At 44.9% G+C, this 19132-nt stretch overlaps 1 protein-coding gene across 3 annotated transcripts in view; it reads left to right on the top strand.

The window, feature by feature from the left end:
• CSRNP3 (cysteine and serine rich nuclear protein 3) overlaps positions 1–19132 on the top strand; it is a 211366-nt gene that overhangs the window by 184511 nt on the left and 7723 nt on the right. For all 3 annotated transcript variants that reach the window (XM_073647022.1, XM_073647025.1, XM_073647024.1), the window contains exon 4: positions 7704–8000. In XM_073647022.1, coding sequence (XP_073503123.1) covers positions 7704–8000 — 297 coding nt within the window. The remainder of the gene's footprint in view (positions 1–7703; positions 8001–19132) is intronic.

Below are 19132 nucleotides of genomic sequence, written 5' to 3'. Positions count from 1 at the left end.
ATCCTTAGGGCAAACCGGACATCCGGAGAAGTGAGAGCAGCTCTGACTTCCTCGGAATGTCGGTTACGTCAAAAGGTGAGGGTGAAGCAGATGTTAGTTGGATGCAGGGATCATGTGACATGTCACACAAGCCCCGATGGAGCCAGTACCAACACTGGAGGTGAGTCTACAGTAGGTGTTTATTATTTTACTTGGGAGGAAGGGACATAATGATTGCGAAGTGGTTGTCCAAGTAGTAGACAACCTCCTTAAGTTTAATTCAGTGATCACTAGCCCTATATTAAATTTTTGCCATGACCCTATATGCTGCTTGCCGTTATTTGAAAACCTTGGAACATGATGGACAAAATTGCAGTGCTTCCAGTTCATTGTATTGTGAAAAATGCTTGTATTGAATGGTCCGGCCATCTTTGTAATGAGATTATTTATGTAAATCTGTCTGAACGTTCACCAGCCAATATATGTCCAAATACAAAGTACTGAGTGCATGAAGAGCATGGGAACAGATTACAGTTGGTGCATAACAATTCGCAGGACCCAGTCTATCTCCAACATTATTAATCTGTGGCCGCTGGACGAGAGCCTTGAAAATTGCCGCTGACCTAACTGCATTTGCGGATCTTCTTTCGATTAGTCAGCCTGGCATTATTTCACCTATGGATCATGCCACGATGATGAGGTTGTGCCAGGCTGGCTAATTAAGAGAATCCAGGTATGCCATCATGCACTGCAAGTATTGTGATAAAGCTCTGGGGATAAGTTTGATAAGTTTGTGGTAATATGTTATGGATGGACAACCAGTACAATAACTGGTACAGGGTGGAGGCATCTGTGTAGCAGCTGGTAAAAATAGTAGCATGGCTGCTTATGTTCAAGATACAGTGGGTACGGAAAGTATTCAGACCCATTTCAATTTTTAATCTTGGTTTCAGTGCAGCCATTTGGTAAATTCTAAAGTTCATTTTTTTTTTCTAATTAAAGTACACTCTGCATGGTCATAAGTATTCAGATTCTTTGCTCAGTATTGAGTAGAAGGACCCTTTTGAGCTAGTACAGACATGAGTTTTCTTGGGAATGATGCAACAAGTTTTTCACACCTGGATTTGTGGATCCTCTGCCATTCTTCCTTGCAGATCCTCTTCCAGTTCCGTCAGGTTGGATGGTGAACGTTGGTGGACAGCCATTTTCAGGTCTCTCCAGAGATGCTCAACTGGGTTTAGGTCAGGGCTCTGGCTGGGCCAGTCAAGAATGGTCACAGGGTTGTTCTGAACCCACTCACTCCTTTGTTATTTTAGCTGTGTGGTTAGGGTCATTGTCTTGTTGGAAGGTGAACATTCGGCCAAGTCTGAGGTCCAGAGCACTCTGGAAGAAGTTTTCATCCAGGATATCTCTGTACTTGGCCGTATTCATGTTTCCCTTCAATTGCAACCAGTCGTCCTGTCCCTGTAGCTGAAAACACCCCCATAGCATGATGCTGCCACCACCATGTTTCACTGTTGGGATTGTATTGGGCAGGTGATAAGCAGTGCCTGGTTTTCTCTACACATACCGCTTAGAATTAGCACCAAAAAGTTCTATCTTCGTCTCATCAGACCAGAGAATCTTATTTCTCCTAGTTTGTGAGTCCTTCATGTGTTTTTGAGCAAACTCTGTGGACTTTCATAGGTCTTGCACCTAGGAGAGGCTTCCATCGGGCCACTCTGCAATAAAGGCCCAATTGTTGGAGGGCTGCAGTGATGGTTGACTTTGTGGAACTTTGTCCCATCTCCCTACTGCATCTCTGGAGCTCAGCCACAGTGATCTTGGGGTTCTTCTTTACCTCTCTCACCAAGGCTCTTCTCCCATGATTGCTCAGTTTGGCAGGACGGCTAGGTCTAGGAAGACTTCTGGTGGTCCCAAACTTCTTCAATTTAAGAATTATGGAGGCTACTGTGCTCCTAGGAACCTTGAGTAATGCAGGAATTCTTTTGTAACCTTGGTCAGATCTGTGGCTTGCCACAATTCTGAGCTCCTTGGGCAGTTCCTTTTGCGCTCATAATTCTCAATTGGTCTGACATGCACTGTGAGCTGTGAGGTCTTATATAGACAGGTGTGTGCCTTTCCAAATCAAGTCCTATCAGTTTAATTAAACACAGCTGGACTCCAATGAAACAGTAGAACCATCTCAAGGAGGATCACAAGGAAATGGACAGCATGTGACTTAAATGAGTGTCTGAGAAAAGGGTCTTTTTTAATAAATTTGCAAAAATGTCTACATTTCTGTTTTTTTCAGTCAAGATGGGGTGCAGAGTGTACTTTAATGAGAAAAAAAATGAATTTACCAAATGGCTGCAATGAAGCAAAGAGTGAAACATTTAAAAGGGGTTTGAATACTTTCTGTACCCACTGGAGATTGGAAAGGGGAGAATTTGGTGAGAGGAAGAAAAGGACATTTGGCAGTATTACAATGAAATATTAATCTGTGATGGAGTAACATTACTGGTATATAAATGACATCACATATAGGCAGTGTAAAGTAACACGTTATGCAAATACAAGGCGCTACACTATAAGCGGTGGTGCTTTGTGAGTTATACCATGCTTTTCATGTTATTGCCATTATGCATTAATGTGATGTTGTCCACAGATGGGTTGTGTAAAGCTAAGCAGCATGTATTACTCTAATGTTGATTTGGAGTATAAATTCCCTAATGTGACATCCAAGATACTTGAAATTGAAGGAGGCGATGTTTATTAGGCAACATGTCTACAGTATCCACCAGAGAGGAAATCCAGCATTTTCAGCAAACACATTAAGATTCCGATTGTAGTATTTCTCAGAAGTCAGCAGGATAATCAGGCTATTGCTATGCAAATAGGCTCATTATTATTAATTTGTGTCAGCTCCTGAGAGGTCCTCAAATGGCATTTTGGAATTTAAGTAAAAAAAACAAATTTATGAAAATAAAATCAAGAAAAATGTATCAAAATATACAGTATAGACCAAAAGTTTGGACACACCTCATTTAAAGATTTTTTTCTGTATTTTCAGGACTTTGAGAATTGTACATTCACACTGAAGGCATCAAAACTATGAATTAACACATGTGGAATTATATACTTAACAAAAAAGTGTGAAACAACTGAAAATATGTCTTATATTCTAGGTTCTTCAAAGTAGCCACCTTTTGCTTTGATGACTGCTTTGCACACTCTTGGCATTCTCTTGATGAGCTTCAAGAGGTAGTCACCGGAAATGGTTTTCACTTCACAGGTGTGCCTTGTCAGGTTTAATAAGTGGGATTTCTTGCCTTATAAATGGGGTTGGGAGCATCAGTTGTGTTGGGCAGAAGTCAGGTGGATACACAGCTGATAGTCCTACTGAATAGACTGTTAGAATTTGTATTATGGCAAGAAAAAAGCAGCGAAGTAAAGAAAAACGAGTGGCCATCATTACTTTAAGAAATGAACGTCAGTCAGTCTGAAAAATTGGGCAAACTTTGAAAGTGTCCCCAAGTGCAGTTGCAAAAACCATCAAGCGCTACAAAGAAACTGGCTCACATGAGGACCACCCCAGGAAAGAGAGACCAAGGGTCACCTCTGCTTCTGAGGATAAGTTTATCCGAGTCACCAGCCTCAGAAATCGCAGGTTAACAGCAGCTCAGATTAGAGACCAGGTCAATGCCACACACAGCTCTAGCAGCAGACACATCTCTTCAACAACTGTTAAGAGGAAACTTTGTGCAGCAGGCCTTCATGGGAAAATAGCTAGCTAGCTAGGAAACCACTGCTAAGGACAGGCAACAAGCAGAAGAGACTTGTTTGGACTAAAGAACACAAGGAATGGACATTAGACCAGTGGAAATCTGTGCTTTGGTCTGATGAGTCCAAATTTGAGATCTTTGGTTCCAACCACCGTGTCTTTGTGCGACGCAGAAAAGGTGAACGGATGGACTCTACATGCCTGGTTCCCACCGTGAAGCATGGAGGAGGAGGTGTGGGGGTGCTTTGCTGGTGACACTGTTGGGCATTTATTCAAAATTGAAGGCATACTGAACCAGCATGGCTACCACAGCATCTTGCAGCGGCATGCTATTCCATCCGGTTTGCCTTTAGTTGGACCATCATTTATTTTTCAACAGGACAATGACCCCAAACACACCTCCAGGCTATGTAAGGGCTATTTGACCAAGAGGGAAAGTGATGGGAGGCTACGCCAGATGACCTGGCCTCCACAGTCACCAGACCTGAACCCAATCGAGATGGTTTGGGGTGAGCTGGACCTCAGACTGAAGGCAAAAGGGCCAACAAGTGCTAAGCATCTCTAGGAACTCCTTCAAGATTGTTGGAAGACCATTTCTGGTGACTACCTCTTGAAGCTCATCAAGAGAATGCCAAGAGTGTGCAAAGCAGTCATCAAAGCAAAAGGTGGCTACTTTGAAGAACCTAGAATATAAGACATATTTTCAGCTGTTTCACACTTTTTTGTTAAGTATATAATTCCACATGTGTTAATTCATAGTTTTGATGCCTTCAGTGTGAATGTACAATTTCCATAGTCAAGAAAATACAGAAAAATCTTTAAATGAGAAGGTGTGTCCAAACTTTTGGTCTGTACTGTACATATAATGCACAATGATTTACCATGCTATTCTTTACAGTTTGAGTTTTTTTTTTTTACTTCTTATATCTACTAACTCCCACATGGGAGGTGAGCAGTGCTGATGACATTACAACCCCAAACCTGCCGAGAAGTGCACAATCCGGTATCCTGTCCACATCTTGTCAGGTGTATGGGTTCATGCCATCATCGGCAACGCTCACCTAAGCAGAAATGAGCGGTACTGGAAAACCCCTTTTTAAGCATCTAGTTTGCAAAAAAAGTTATAATTCCAAGTTTACACTTAAATGTCTTAGGCATAAAGTAACAAGAATACTGTGCTTTACAGGAGGCCACAAAAAAACAGAAGGCCCCTGTGCAAGAATGTAATTTCTTTCTATATAAGTTGAATGCAATAATCTATTCTAGTGTAAGTGAATTCTACTTGAATACACACACATCATAATTATTATTATTTATTTTTTTTTGCGCAAATGGATTTTTGTACATTCGCTTCATGTGGATTACAATTTTGCTTAAAAAAAGAAAAAAAAAAAACTTATGCGCACCCCCCCACCCCTCCTGCTCCTTTATGCATGTTGTTTGGTCTCAGAGCCACTCAATCTTGCCCCCATCCTGAGCTGCATCGCCTGGGCTGTTCACCCTAGCCGGGGACTTAGAGGCGTTACCAGGCCTCGGACACACATTGTGCTTCTGTGTCATCATGACGTGCAAAACGCATTTGCCTCTAAGGTCCGTTTGTGGCCGGAAACAGTGGTTTGGAATGAACAGGCTGAAAGATCATGGCACGAGAAAGAGGCAGCGCAGAGGCTGGATAGATTAGTAGTGAGGGGAGTGTAAAGGTGCATTTATGGTCTGGAGAACCCTAGAGCACAATGGAGACCTTCGATTGATAGCGAATTTATTCTCCACAACTTGAACATCCGCACTATTTGGCTAATTAGAATTCTGTCTGATACGCTCATCTCTTATTATTGCTACAAGCTAACAAACCTTAGGCGACAATTTACATTATACCAATTATGTGGCCACATGTAGGAACAAATGGCATAAACTACTCCCAACAGAGTATTGCACAATCCTGTTTTTAATTTTTTAAAGCTGGTTATATTAGGCATTTGGTCTCAGGATATATTGAGCCAAGAGCAAGGAACAGAATTGGGTTCTTTATTGTCACAGCTGATTTGTCAAGGGCAAAGTGATCGTCGTCGGGCTCCTCTCTATTGGGGATATATATAATGTATGTCAAAGTCCCCTTTTCCTGTGCATTACAGTCCCTCAGTTGGGGCCCATAGTGCAAATGGGCCCATTGTGCTGTCTGTGTTTTTTGTTTGAAGGTCCATAAGGCAGTGCACATGTCCTAATTTCCAATACCCCCCCCCCCTCCCCTCAGGCCGAATGGCCTTCACAAAAGCATTGAGATCTGTCCGATTATTGATCTGATTCTCAAATCAAAATTGTCAATGCGAGTTTTTGGGTCCTTGAGAAAAATTAAGGTGCACTAAACTGTTCGGCCCCCGCCATGATGCACCGAGCACCTGTACTTGGTTTGAACAGTCATTCTGTGCTGACAGTCACTTTAAAGGAGTGGTTAAACTTTGGTGACTATTTCCCATCCACCCCTCCATGCTTAAATGCATGTATTTTTGGCTAAAAAATACATTTTGTAATTGGTTACTATTAAAAATTGTGCACTGTTAGGCTATTAGAGGCAATGTGTTGCACTACTTATTGCTGGCTGCTGTCAACTGAATCTGTCATTGGATATTTGTTTCTTTTTGTGGAGTGTTGCTATAGAATTCTACGAAAGTCACTACTGATCTGAGTTGGACTCAATGTGCCATTGTGTAGTTGTGTTTTTTTTTTAAGAGCAGTGCTTTTAGAGAAGAGTATCTCTGTAATGCATGCTTCTGTGGTCTGGGAGAGTAAAAATATTTCTGTTCTGATCTATAAAGCTGGAGGCACACCAAGGTATAGCATGGGGTCCATTGTGGTATAAGGTCACCCCAAGACTCTGGGCACCATAATCTCCACCAGTAGATGACAGTTGTATGTAATAATCCATGTAAGGTCACAGACCCTTGGCAATGCAAGCCTTTCATTGACCCCTGATGTGAAAACCTGTATGGAAGACTTTAAGAGAAACACAAAAGGTTTCACACGTTTGCCAGTTTCGATCAAATCAGAGTCAATCGATCGGAGACAAGGGCACACAACCAGTGTCTGTTAGTGTACGGGCTTGTCTGATCTCAGATACCCAGTCACAAGTTTTTATTACAACTACAAAGATATGGAAAGGGGAATGGCTTTACATTACTTAAGGAGGAAAATATTTTAATTGGGAATAACAAGGTCATAAATTACGGAAACTGCCAAATTCGTTGAAACTGGTTCTACCCAGCTTTCTATGCCTTCTGTCACAAAGAAAGCTTAACACAAAGACACCTCTATATCGGATACAACGCCCTGTGTTATTGCCTTTATGAATAACACTTATAAAGCTAATGCTAAAATACAAAATTATCAAAGATATATAGGTCGATTTAGTTGTCTAAATAATAATCGAAGCAAAGTATAAATATTTACCATAACCCTTTTTAAAAGGCCAAATTCAGATGTCCGTCAAACTTGGTCCGAGGATCCACCATGATGTCCTTACCGCCCACTGGTCTCCAGACCCAAACTCAACAGCCTCATGTATGCTTAGGAAGCTGTTGAGCTCAGGTCAAGATACCAGCGGCCCATCCGGACTTCGTGTTGATTAATCTGGCTGAATTCAGATGTCGTTGAAACACGATAAAGCTCAGATGAGTGCTGAACTTTGCGGATGAGTCGTCTCTGTAAATTGCAGACATGACTGGCTTTTTTGCGCTCCTGTGGATACTAAATGAGTGCAGGAGCTGCACTGGTCTGTGTGATCCATAACATACAGACCAAAAAAAAAAAAACCCATAAAGCACACATTTCAACTTATTCTGCCATTTCTATCAATGCTGCAAACTTTGACTGGAATATTTCTATTATTAAGACCCTAGGAGCCAGCGCTATGTTCATTGATCTATAATTTTTTCTTTTCACACTTGGCATTTCCATTCTTTTTCAGATAACTAAAAATGGCACAATCGAGTCTGAAGAAGCCAACGTTCTCACCCTAGATGATATTTCAGATGATGACATTGACTTGGATAACACTGAAGTAGACGAGTATTTCTTCCTACAACCCCTGCCAACAAAGAAGCGGAGGGCCTTGTTGCGTGCGTCTGGGGTGAAGAAGATCGATGTGGAAGAAAAACATGAGCTGCGAGCCATCCGTCTGTCTAGAGAAGATTGTGGCTGTGACTGCAGAATATTTTGTGATCCAGAAACATGCACTTGCAGCCTTGCGGGCATAAAATGTCAGGTGAGCTGCCAGACTAGAATCCTTCTAGATGCCGTTTGTTTTATAATTATTATACATTTTTCATTTTGATAAACTGTAGTAAGGAAAACGTTTACAGTCAAATTTTAACTGCTACTTCCAACAATGTAGCATTAATAGGAAGGAAAAGGCATGTGAAGTATAGAACTATGGAGTATTAGAGTGCATAGTTTATATCGGGAATCTATTGTTGTAACTTAAGATGGTTTTTATCCAATTGGCAACAAATTCCAAGAAAACAATGGGGTAACAGTGTGAATATTATAAGCCAATATCCCATGGTGGCCATTTCTTTTTAAAAATAAATTCTGCACTTGGCCTTGCAGTTATTGCCCTCACCCCACAATAGAGCCACATAACGCCCATGAAATAACTGCACCAATCAGTGCCTTATCGTCATAACTCCTATTATTGAGCGAATAGAAAAATGGCCAAAAACAGGTAGCGTACGATGAACTAATTGTTATATAAACTTATATTTAAAGCCTTCAACCATGTCCAATCAGCTAACCTCCCCCCAGATCAGTTTCCAATCAACTCTACAGAGCACCAACCTTTAAAGAGTAGGGACAGACCTCAAATCTGGGTTGCAGATTGAAGGACGCAAGAGCCAAGAGCTCGAAATGCATACTTTGCAGCACAGTTTGGGTTCATTCAGATAAGTGCATAATTGGTCCGTATGCAAAATGGCTAGCATATGGATAGCACACTGACTAATGCAAGTCAATGTGCTGGTTCACATGAATGTTTTTACACATGGACCCATTGTCTGTATGTTAAAATATTAAAGCAGATTGCATACGGAGGAAAATTAAATTTATTCTGGATGATAAAAATTAACGATTTGGCATATGCTCGTCTGAACTTAGTTTTGCTAATGAATGAAGTGGGACTAGTGATGAGCGAGCACTAAAATGCTCGGGTGCTCGTTGTTCGGGTTGAGCTAATTGGAATGCTCTGGTGCTCGACCTGAGCAACGAGCCTAATGTAAGTCTATGGGAAACGCGAGCATTTTTCAGGCGGCTCCCCCCAGCGGTCTGCAGAGGGCCTAAAAATTGCCCAAATCGATGGGAACAGTGCTCAAATGACATGGGAACAGCATGGGGAAGACCCCTGGAAGCATCTCTGACTCTCAGATCACTGCTGTCAACAACGTGGTCAGAGTATTACGCCACTTTTACGGACTCACAATAAAACATACAAAAACTAAACCAAAATGGATTTTCCTGGGAAATATGTTAAGGAACATCCTTTCCAGGGTAACGACTTGTATATAAGGCAAAATAAATAACCAAAAACAAAAATACTCCTCCACAACTTGGGCTATGTTCACCCGTAGCGTTTTTGATGCTTTTTTGCATTGCTTTCAACCAAGACAAATGCATTCACCAGGAAATGTCATTTTAACATTTTACAACCTTATCTGACCATGTGGTGTGTGTGACACACCATCAGACACATGCATACAGTGCTGAAAAGACATGGGAACAGCATGGGGAAGACCTCTAGAAGCATCTCTGACTCCCAGGTTACTGCCTAAAAGTGTGCCCATCATAAGTGATCCTTGGCGCATGCGAAGATGCCTCCCACCATGCACCTGTCGTTGCAGTGTAAGGTGCCCCAGCGAGGTAGTCATGGGCGAGCTGTAGCCCCCTCTCACTCTGGCACCCTACAGACAATTTGTGTCCTCCCTCTGATGTGTGGCTGTGTAATGTGGGGCTCTCCACTTACTTAAAACCATCGATCGTGGCTGTCTCCAGGCATTTCTCTTCTGGGACCAGGGCAGCAATACATTCAGAGGACATGAGGTTCTTAACCATAACTTGGACTTTACTTGGGGAAGAGGAGTATGTACAGTATTTACAGGCAGATATAATGGATAAGGCCCGACAGGTTATTATCTCCCTCACAGGCGCTGGCAACATCTTCAGCCCTGGTTCCCTCTTTAGGTGAAGCATCTCTGTGACTCTAATCTGTAGCCCAAGAGACTCTTCTGCAATACCAACAGTGTTCCGGATCCAATATCTCCACCACGTCTTAGCCTGGAGTCCTATTTATCTTCCTCTGCTTCCTGCAGACTAGAAGTGCCCCTGGTCCTCAATACCTCTGAGTTTCTCCGGCCGGCTAACAAGACTCTTGCGTAGGGAGACTTTTACACTGGTGATCCCACTGTCTGAGGGTATGGAGCTCCCGTCTACCCTAGCAGCCACCATATAGTCAGGCTGCCCGTACCGTTCACTGTGCTATCTCTTACTACTCATCACTTCCTGCTTCTGGAAACTAAGCAGAGATTTTCCTAAAGTGCCCACCCTCTGTGGACTGTCATCACACCGCATTAACCCCATCACTGTCTGTAACACTGCTAGCAGACTCAACCTAACATCTGCACCCAGGACAGTGGCATCTTGTGGCTGATTACAGGTACTGCAGCCCACAAGGCATTATGCCAGGACCAAGCTCTATAACACTCAAGGCTTGGTCAGGGCACTAAGTTCCCCCTCTACTCTACTGACTGGACCACTGATGCTAACCCCTTAGCTTGGCCTACCAACAGTTCTGAGAGGTTTAATTACGGGAACACTCCCTTTAACTACTTCAGTGCCAAAAGGAAGGCTACGTCCTTCCCCCACTATTACAGCAGACTTGCAACAATCACCGTCCACATCCTTGTCCCACTGCAGCGTTCAGTTGTCCCTACCCCATTCCTTGGAATGCAAGTATGCAGGCAGCCACCCACCCACCCACAGGCTGCAATACTATACTGCCAAATTTTTGACAGCTGCTTGCACTTGAAGTGTGGCCTTTTAGGCTCGTGGAGGTGGAACCTCATGCCGGCAGCAGCCGGGTGTCCATACTTTGGTCCCCAGCCGCCACTATATTTCCCGGTATCTCCTCCGCCTTCCACAAGCACGGTTCCTACAACATTACCCGTGCCCTCCCCAGTGCACTTACTGGGAAGGACCGCCTAGCCACAAACACGTGGCCAGGACGGTACGAAGCCAGTACACAACTTTTTTTGCTTAGAGTTGTATTTAGCTCGGTGAAAGGACTGACATAGAGGGAAACCGTATCTACCCTGCGTGTCATTTCTCCCAGGAAGTCATCTAAAGCCTCTTGCACTTGAAATGTGGCCTGAACATTACTGCTGGTACTTTTCTGGGGAATTTGCTTGCCTCCTACCAGCGTGGAATATTTCCAGCAAACTATGGTACGACGCCATGGTATTGGCACTGCCCCCAGTACCAGTAGCGAAGCCATCCCCAATTTCCTTCTCATTAATTTTATTTGGTAGACTGAGTGGCTGCCCAAATACATTTGCTCACAAAGGAGCTGAAGATAGAGTGGCAGTAGGTGCAAGTTTCTCCAGCCTGTAAGATATTAGAGGGTGAACGGCAGCACATTGGTTAGCACTGAAGCCTTGTAGTGCTGGGATCCTGGGTTCAAATCCCAGCAAGGACAACATCTGCAATGACTTTGTATGTTCTCCCCATGTTTGCGTGTGTTTCCTCCTCAGTAAAAAATAGTGTCCAGGAACCTTCCCACACACTTATCTTAGCAAAGACTACTTCTCGGCAGGGTTGAACGGTCCCACCAGAGAATCCTCCAGTGTGCCTTGGCTTCTACCTCAGGAGAGTTCATGATGGCGCTAACTTTGCAGCTGCTGTGGGGCTCTTGAGCGGGTGAGAAAGGCTATCCCTCAGAATCCAATCCTCTGGTGGGCACAATGTTTTTCAATCTGAAACAGCTTCTCAGTGGGAGTTGTATTTCACCACAGCCATATTCTTTAGCTCGGTGAAAGGACTTGCATAGAGGGAAACTGTATCTACCCCAGCTGTCATTTCTCCGTCACCAGGTTCCGCCCATTGTCACACATGACCATGCCTGGCTGTATGTTCAGCGGTGAGAGCCACAGATCAGGCTGCTGTGTTACAGCTTTCAACAACTCTGCAGTTGTGGGCGGTTTCTCAACTAAGCATTAAGCATGTTATCTTCAGCACAGCCTGTTACCGTTTGGCCAAGGCAGTGCTGAAGTGCTGTCTGCTTGTGACTGATGTAGTCATTTCGGAGATGGAGGAGGAGGAGGTGCATGAGCTGAACAATGTGATTACATTGAGGTTAAATTGGTGACGCTGTTTTTTATACTAAAGAAAGATCCAATTGTTTTGTTTTTTTTTGTTATTTTTTAAGACAAATGCATTCACCGGAAAATGTATGATGGAGGGACTCAAAGTCATAAAGCCTATTTTTACATGGACATCAGACTGCACTTAAAAGGCCAGCAGTTGGCCGTAGCTATTGTTAAAGAGCCATCAGCCGGCTGTGCTTTGTTGTTCCCATTATTAACAAGTGGGTCTCCTATACTGTTATTGCGTATCCAGTGACTGCAAGGGCTGCCAAAAATTTGGACGCAACCCAATACCCCTTTGAAGAGACCTAGAGGAGGGTCTCTGTAAAAAAAAAAAAAAAAAAAAAAAAAAATGTTCCCATTATAAAGGAGTGGGTGGTAATGCCCATGCTGTGACTGCAAGGGCTGACCAATTTTAGGAAAAACACCACTAAGAATTTAGACACACAGGGCAGGGCCACAGTAACGACAAATTCCCATTAGAAAGGAGCGGGCCTCCTATACTTGTAATACCCATGCACTAAGTGTATGGGCTGACAAACATTTACCCCTAGGGGGTATACATGAACATACTGTGTATATAATAAAAAAAAAAAAAAAAAAAAAAAAATTACGGGCATCATTACCACCCTTTAAAAAAAAAATATGTGGGTGTTGCATCATGGACCACTGTCACCCTGGTGATATGGTGGTGGAGGATGAGGAGAAGGGGGAGGACTAGAGCAAATGGCCAAAATCAGGAAGCGTATACCCATTTGTGGGTGTGAAACGGTGCATGGGAATACACCTCCCAAGAAAAGACACTGGATTGGATTTTGTTACGCTGCTATCATTCGGTGGTGTTGAGAAGTCTGGCCCAATCCAGCCCTTGTTCATTTTTATAAGCGTCAGCCTGTCAGCATTTTCAGTTGACAGGCGGATGCGTTTATCAGTTATAATTCCACCAGCGGCACTAAAAACCTGCTCTGATAAAACTCTGGTGGCAGCGCAGGCCAGGACCTCCAAGGCATAGAGAGCCAGTTCATTCCATGTATCCAGCTTGGATACCCAATAATTATAAGGCACAGCAGAATCACGGAGGACGTTGGTATGGTCGGCAAGGTACTCCCTCAGCATCTTCCCAAACTTTGCACGCCTTGTGAGAGTACCCCGCGCCTCAGGGCCTGTGCGATGGCAGGGTCTGAGAAAACTCTCCCAGAACTTTGACAGTGTGCCCCTGCTGGATTGAAGTTTTCTCTCTACCTGTACTCCTTGGTTGTCCAACGAAGTGTGCCCTCTGCCGCCAGCGTTTTCAGATGGGAATTTTTTTAATAGTTCCCCAACAAGGGCTTTCTGGTACTACCCCATTTTTGTACACCTGTCCGCCTCAGGAATAAGAGCTATAAAGTTCTCCTTGTAGCGTGGGTCTAGAAGTGTCACCAACCAGTAATGACTGTCACCCAAAATTTTGAGAACGCGAGGGTCATGGGAAAGGCAGCGTAACATAAACTCAGCCATGCGTGCCAGACTGCTAACAGGCAAGACTTCCGTGTCCTCACCAAGAGGATGACTGACCATGTCATCCTCTTCCTCTCTGTCCTCTGGCCATCCACGCTGAACAGACGGTATGACAGCTGTGCAGGTAGTAACGTCTATAGTGCATGAAACTAGCTCCTGTCCTTCCTCCTCTTCCTCATTGTCACCCAATCCACGTTGGGATGAGATGAGGCTTGGCTGTGTGTACTCACCCTGTATGGTTCCTTGCTCCATCTCATCCTGCTCCACCATCCTCTTTGATTGTGAACAGAGAGCGTTTCAGAAGACAGAGAAGCGGGATGGTGACGCTAATTATGGCGTCATCGCCGCTCACCATCTTGGTGGAGTCCTCAAAGTTTTGGAGGATGGTACTTATGTCTGACATCCATGTCCACTCCTGAGGTCTTATGTGTGGAGTCTGAACTGAATACCGACGGCCTTGTTGATGCTGGTAGTCAACAACTGCCCTTTTCTGCTCACAAATCCTTCCCAACATCTGCAGTGTAGAGTTCCAACGCGTGGGGACATCACACACCAGTCTGTGAGCCGGAAGCTGCAAACGCTGTTGAAACACTGCAAGGGCGGCGGAAGTGGAAGCTGACTTTCTAAAATGGGCACACAGGCGGCGCACTTTAACTTGCTGCTCCGGGTAGGATTTGAGAAACCGCTGAACCATGAGGTTAAGCACATGGGCCAGGCATGGTACACGTGTGAGCTCGCCTCACCTCAGAGCCGCCACCTGGTTCCGGCCATTGTCACACACGACCATGCCTGGCTGTACATTCAGCGGTGTGAGCCACAGATCTGCCTGCTCTTTCAGAGCTGTCCACAACTCTTCAGCATTGTGCAGTTTGTCACCTAAGCAAATTGGCTTCAGCACAGCCTGTTGCCGCTTGACTGAGGCAGTGCTTCCAGCTTGTGACTGTTGTGGTTATTTGAGATGGAGGCTGAAGAGGAGGAGGCTGAGGAGGTGGAGGTGCAGGAGCAGTAGACCGTGGGGGCAACCCTGATTGACCTAGGGCCCGCAATCCTTGGCGTCGGGAGGACGTGTTCCGTCCCAAGGTCTGACTGGGTCCCGGCTTCCACTATGTTAACCCAGTGTGCCATCAGCGAGATGTACAGTCCCTGCCCACAAGCACTTGTCCACGTGCCCGTGGTTAGGTGGACTTTACCGGTAACTGCGTTGTGAGCACGGCTAATGTTTTGGGACATGTGCTTGTGTAATGCGGGGACGGCACACTGGGAGAAATAGTGGCAGCTGGGGACCGAGTACCGAGGGATGGCTGCTGCCATCAGGTTGCGGAATGCTTCTGTCTCCACGAGCCTAAAAGGCAACATTTCGAGTGCAAGCAGTCATGAAATGTGAGAATTTAGTAGTGTGGCCTGTGGGGCGTTGGCTGCATATTTGCGCTTGCGTTCCAAGGACTGGGGTATGGACAACTGAACACTGCGCTGGGACAAGGACATGGACGTGCTTCCTGATGCTGCTACTTGTGTGTGCAATGACAGGTGCAGGGCAGGAGGTGTCTTTGCATGCACCATGGACAGGGGATTGGCTTGCATGCACAACAGCGGAAGAAGCAATGGTGCTACCCGCAGACACTGTTCCTGGACCCTGGGGTTCGGCCCACAAAGTCAGGTGCTTTGCTGCCATGTGCCTGATCATGCTGGTGGTGGTTAGGCTGGTCGTTTTGCCACCCCTGCTGATGCTGGCCTGGCAGGTGGTGCAAATTTCCTTTTTGGGGTTATTGGCAGAGGTCTTCCCGAATCAGGTTGTTTTTTAAAGACTAACAGTTGTACTGGCAACTTCCTTCGTGTTGGTGTTACTGGGAATGGTTGCCTGCCTTCTGTCTGCGGCCACCACATTGCTTCTTCCTGCCTGTTGGGGTGCTCTGCCTCCCTCCCCCTGTGTGCTGCTGTCATCGCTCTGCATGTCCTCCTGCCAGGTTGGGTCAGTTACTATATCATCCACCACCTCATCTTCCACTTCCGCACCCTGGTCCTCCTCCTGACTTTCTGGCAATTGTCTCATCATCGTCCACCTCTTGTGACTTTCTCACCGTCGCCTTTGTGGGACTGTGGCTGCTCAAATATTTGGGCATCGCTACACGCGATCTCCTCTTGCTCTGCTTCAAGTGGACCGGGCGAGAGGCCCGAATCTATAAATGGAAAAGTGAACAGCTCTTCAGAGTGTCCAAGTGTGGGATCAGTTGTCTCTGGGTATTCGGCATGGTGGGAGGAAGGAGGATCAGGGTGAGGAATGTGGTCCAGACTCACGGCTACTGAGACTTGACCATGTGGAAGACAGGGTGGTGGTGGTGGCTAAGTGACTGGAAGCATTATCCGCTATCCAACCAACAACCTTTTGACACTGCTCTGGGTTCAATAGGGGTGTGCTGCGGTCCCCTAGAAATTGGGAAAGGAAGGTCAGGCGAGAAGATGTGGTGTTTTGTTGTGGCCTAATTTCGGCTTGTCCTCGGCCTCTGCATGCACCATTACCATCACGTCCAGTTCCCCATCCCTTGCCACGTGCCTTGCCTATTTTAAATGGGGGACAGTATCTTCCACGCTCACTACAAATGACTGAATTTGGAGCGAACTTATATGTGATCCATGTGATGGAGAAAACCGTTTTAAATACCTGGCCTGTAGGTAAGTAGTTTGAACAGCAAACTGCGGTGAATTGCTTCAATGACACACTAAAGGAAATTTTTAATGGAGGCCAGAAATGGCAGTACTTTATGACCACGTATATGTGATCCGTGTGACTGAGAAAACACAGTTCTAAATAGCTGGATTTCTAGCGCTCGAATATGGAAAGGACCTGGCTGTATTCTGCAGTGCCAACAAGCAAATGGTGCCAAAAAAATGGTGCTCTCTGGATTGCTTTTTAAGCAAATAATGAGGATTGACGCAAAGAAAAGTATTCCTGGCCCCTGAGACCTGGGCCTTTGTATAGAAATATTTAACAGCTGCAGAAGGCAGAATTGGAATGGAGCCTCTTGTGCTATATGCACTGCAGTCTGCTATATACACTACCTGCCTATACACCCTGCCTGCCTGATATCTCTGCCGATGGATTAGTCCTCAGACGGACTGTTTGTTAAGATGGATATGTGTAATGTACGTTTTTTTCTCCCTACACTACCTAATACACAATCAAATCTGTCACTGACACACCAGCAGCTCTCCCTACACTGTCTGATCCGGAGTGACTCTGAAGAGCATGGCGGCGCCAGGTCTGATCTAGACCTGATGACGCTGTGCGGCCAGCCAATCACTGTAATGCCCACAACAAACATGGCTACGAGATTACAGTGCATGGCAGGCAATCCCTGCATGTTCATTGGTTCTCTAAAGAGCGCCAAACATGCAGGGAGGGGACCCGAGTTCCCGCCCGAGCAACCCGGAAATACTCGGTGCGCGCCCAGCATCTCTAGTAGTGAGCTACTCGGGCGAGCACCGAGCAGTAGCGGACATGCTCGCTCATCACTAAGTGGGACATATGGCCGACCACTGGGGACTGCACCTGAAATCTGGACCTGTCCTTTAATTTCACTGGAATTGGCCATACAATGGCACCTGGACTACAAATATTCTGGGGCACAGATTCCTCTAGCATCATAGACTGACAATCTCTTGTCCTTCCTGACTCACCATTTCCTGTTCTGTGATGAACAACGCACCCTACTGGAAGTCTCTTCCAAAGCTCTGTGCTTTCATGTGGCTCCCAGAAGCAATAACTCTATGCCAGGACTGAGAACGAGGCTCAAGAGCCGCAGAGGTGGCAATGAGGGGATGAGAGGATATGTGGCAACGTGAAGCGCCATAAAAGCAGATGGCAACTAAGTACCGCCATTAGTAAAACATTAAACAGTTTCCAGAGAAAATGTTTAAAGTAGGGCTGTCGGTTGCAATTAATGGGTAGCCAACCCCTGCTCTATATGATATGCTCTTCCAGCTCAAGTGATGGGGGCATATTCCATAACCCCAAACCAATAGACTAATTAGAAATGTAATTAGTTTTCTGATGTAAATGGATAGCTAGATGTGCGCATCATAATAGAAGATGCTACATCACGATACGCCAAGCAGTCCTGGTGCTGAAAACTAACTTGCACCTAACTTGTTGCAGTTTCAGATTTCAGCATCCACTTTTTGAGCCGTGGTAGTTATATTAATTTTACTTGATTAAATAACTCCATTAATTTCCACAGATTACATAATCCCTGTCCCCATTGGGGCTCACATTCTAAATTCCCTATCGGTATGTATTTGAGTGGGTTTCCTCCCACATTCCAAATGTACAGGAATGGAAAAGCTGTCGGCACCCCTTCTGAAACCTTTCTATTAACGTAATTCATTGACCTGTTTTTTATGTGGCTTTACATAATCTGTTTTGCATTACTTAGTTGTCCTGTGGACAGCATTAACTATTAGGGGTCACCCCATGGTGGGGGATGGGTTAAATCAGAACACTGGCACTTGTTTTCCTGTTAGTTGTAGAGCTGGAGGGAGTGAGTTGGAGAGCAGCTTCTGAAGGAGTAAGACGTATTTCTGTAAGGAAAAGGCCACAAGTTGGAGAGTGTTTCTCGGGTAAATCAAAGATAACAAGTTCTACACCAGCAACTGACTCTGGAGTGCGGAAACTGAAAAAGAATTGAGAAGGTATCCTCAGCCTCCAATGAGTACAGTCGTAGCCTACCAGAGCTGAGGGAGGTGTAATTCCCCTAAGCAGCTAGGAGTGGACTACAAAGGACACTGTGTTAGCCAGTCCTGGAAGATTAGGAGTTTCTATTCTGACCACTAGGGGATACAAAGGTACACCTATAGTGGAGAATAAAGGAAGTGAAGGTCAAACATAGAAAGATTGGGAAGTTCTCTGATACTCCTGAATCATATCGATTGCACCATCAAAATGCCATGTCTGTTTCATCTAAGAAGAAAGCTTCTGTAGGATACTGAAGAATTGTACCAAAAGTGTATTTCCTGCTAACGATTTACAGTTCTATTTAAGAAATTACAGTAATGATGTTTTTTTTTATCTTTTTACAAGAGACTCTGGTCTCCTAGATTCAGCACATATTTTTAAGGTCCCCATACCATCAAACTACTTGTGGCCTGAATAGGGGTCCACCCCAAACTCCCAGACAGGTTACACATACTCAGGGGTACCGTAACTGGGTTCTTTGGAACCACGGTTGGTCCTTTTACACAAACACCAGGAGAATCAAAGTTTGTCCTTTTGTGGGATTTGAAACCAGGACCCCTGTGCTAACCACTGAGCCACTTTTCTGGTATAAGTAATGCTACATCTGTAACAAACGTACTTGCATTGGTAATGTACCACTCCATTTTTCACTTCCGACCCTGCATGCGAGAATGTTTCCTGTGTCAATGGCAAATCATTAGTGCTGTGTGTATCGACCTGACAGTGTCATAAACGATGACTGATGCATAGTATTTGAACTTA

Source organism: Phyllobates terribilis, unplaced genomic scaffold (assembly GCF_046119375.1).
Source record: "Phyllobates terribilis strain yellow unplaced genomic scaffold, ASM4611937v1 Scaffold_9__5_contigs__length_417890890, whole genome shotgun sequence".
Classification (NCBI taxonomy): domain Eukaryota; kingdom Metazoa; phylum Chordata; class Amphibia; order Anura; family Dendrobatidae; genus Phyllobates; species Phyllobates terribilis.
Note: the sequence above shows the minus strand (reverse complement) of the source record. Positions and strands in the feature narration are given on the sequence as shown.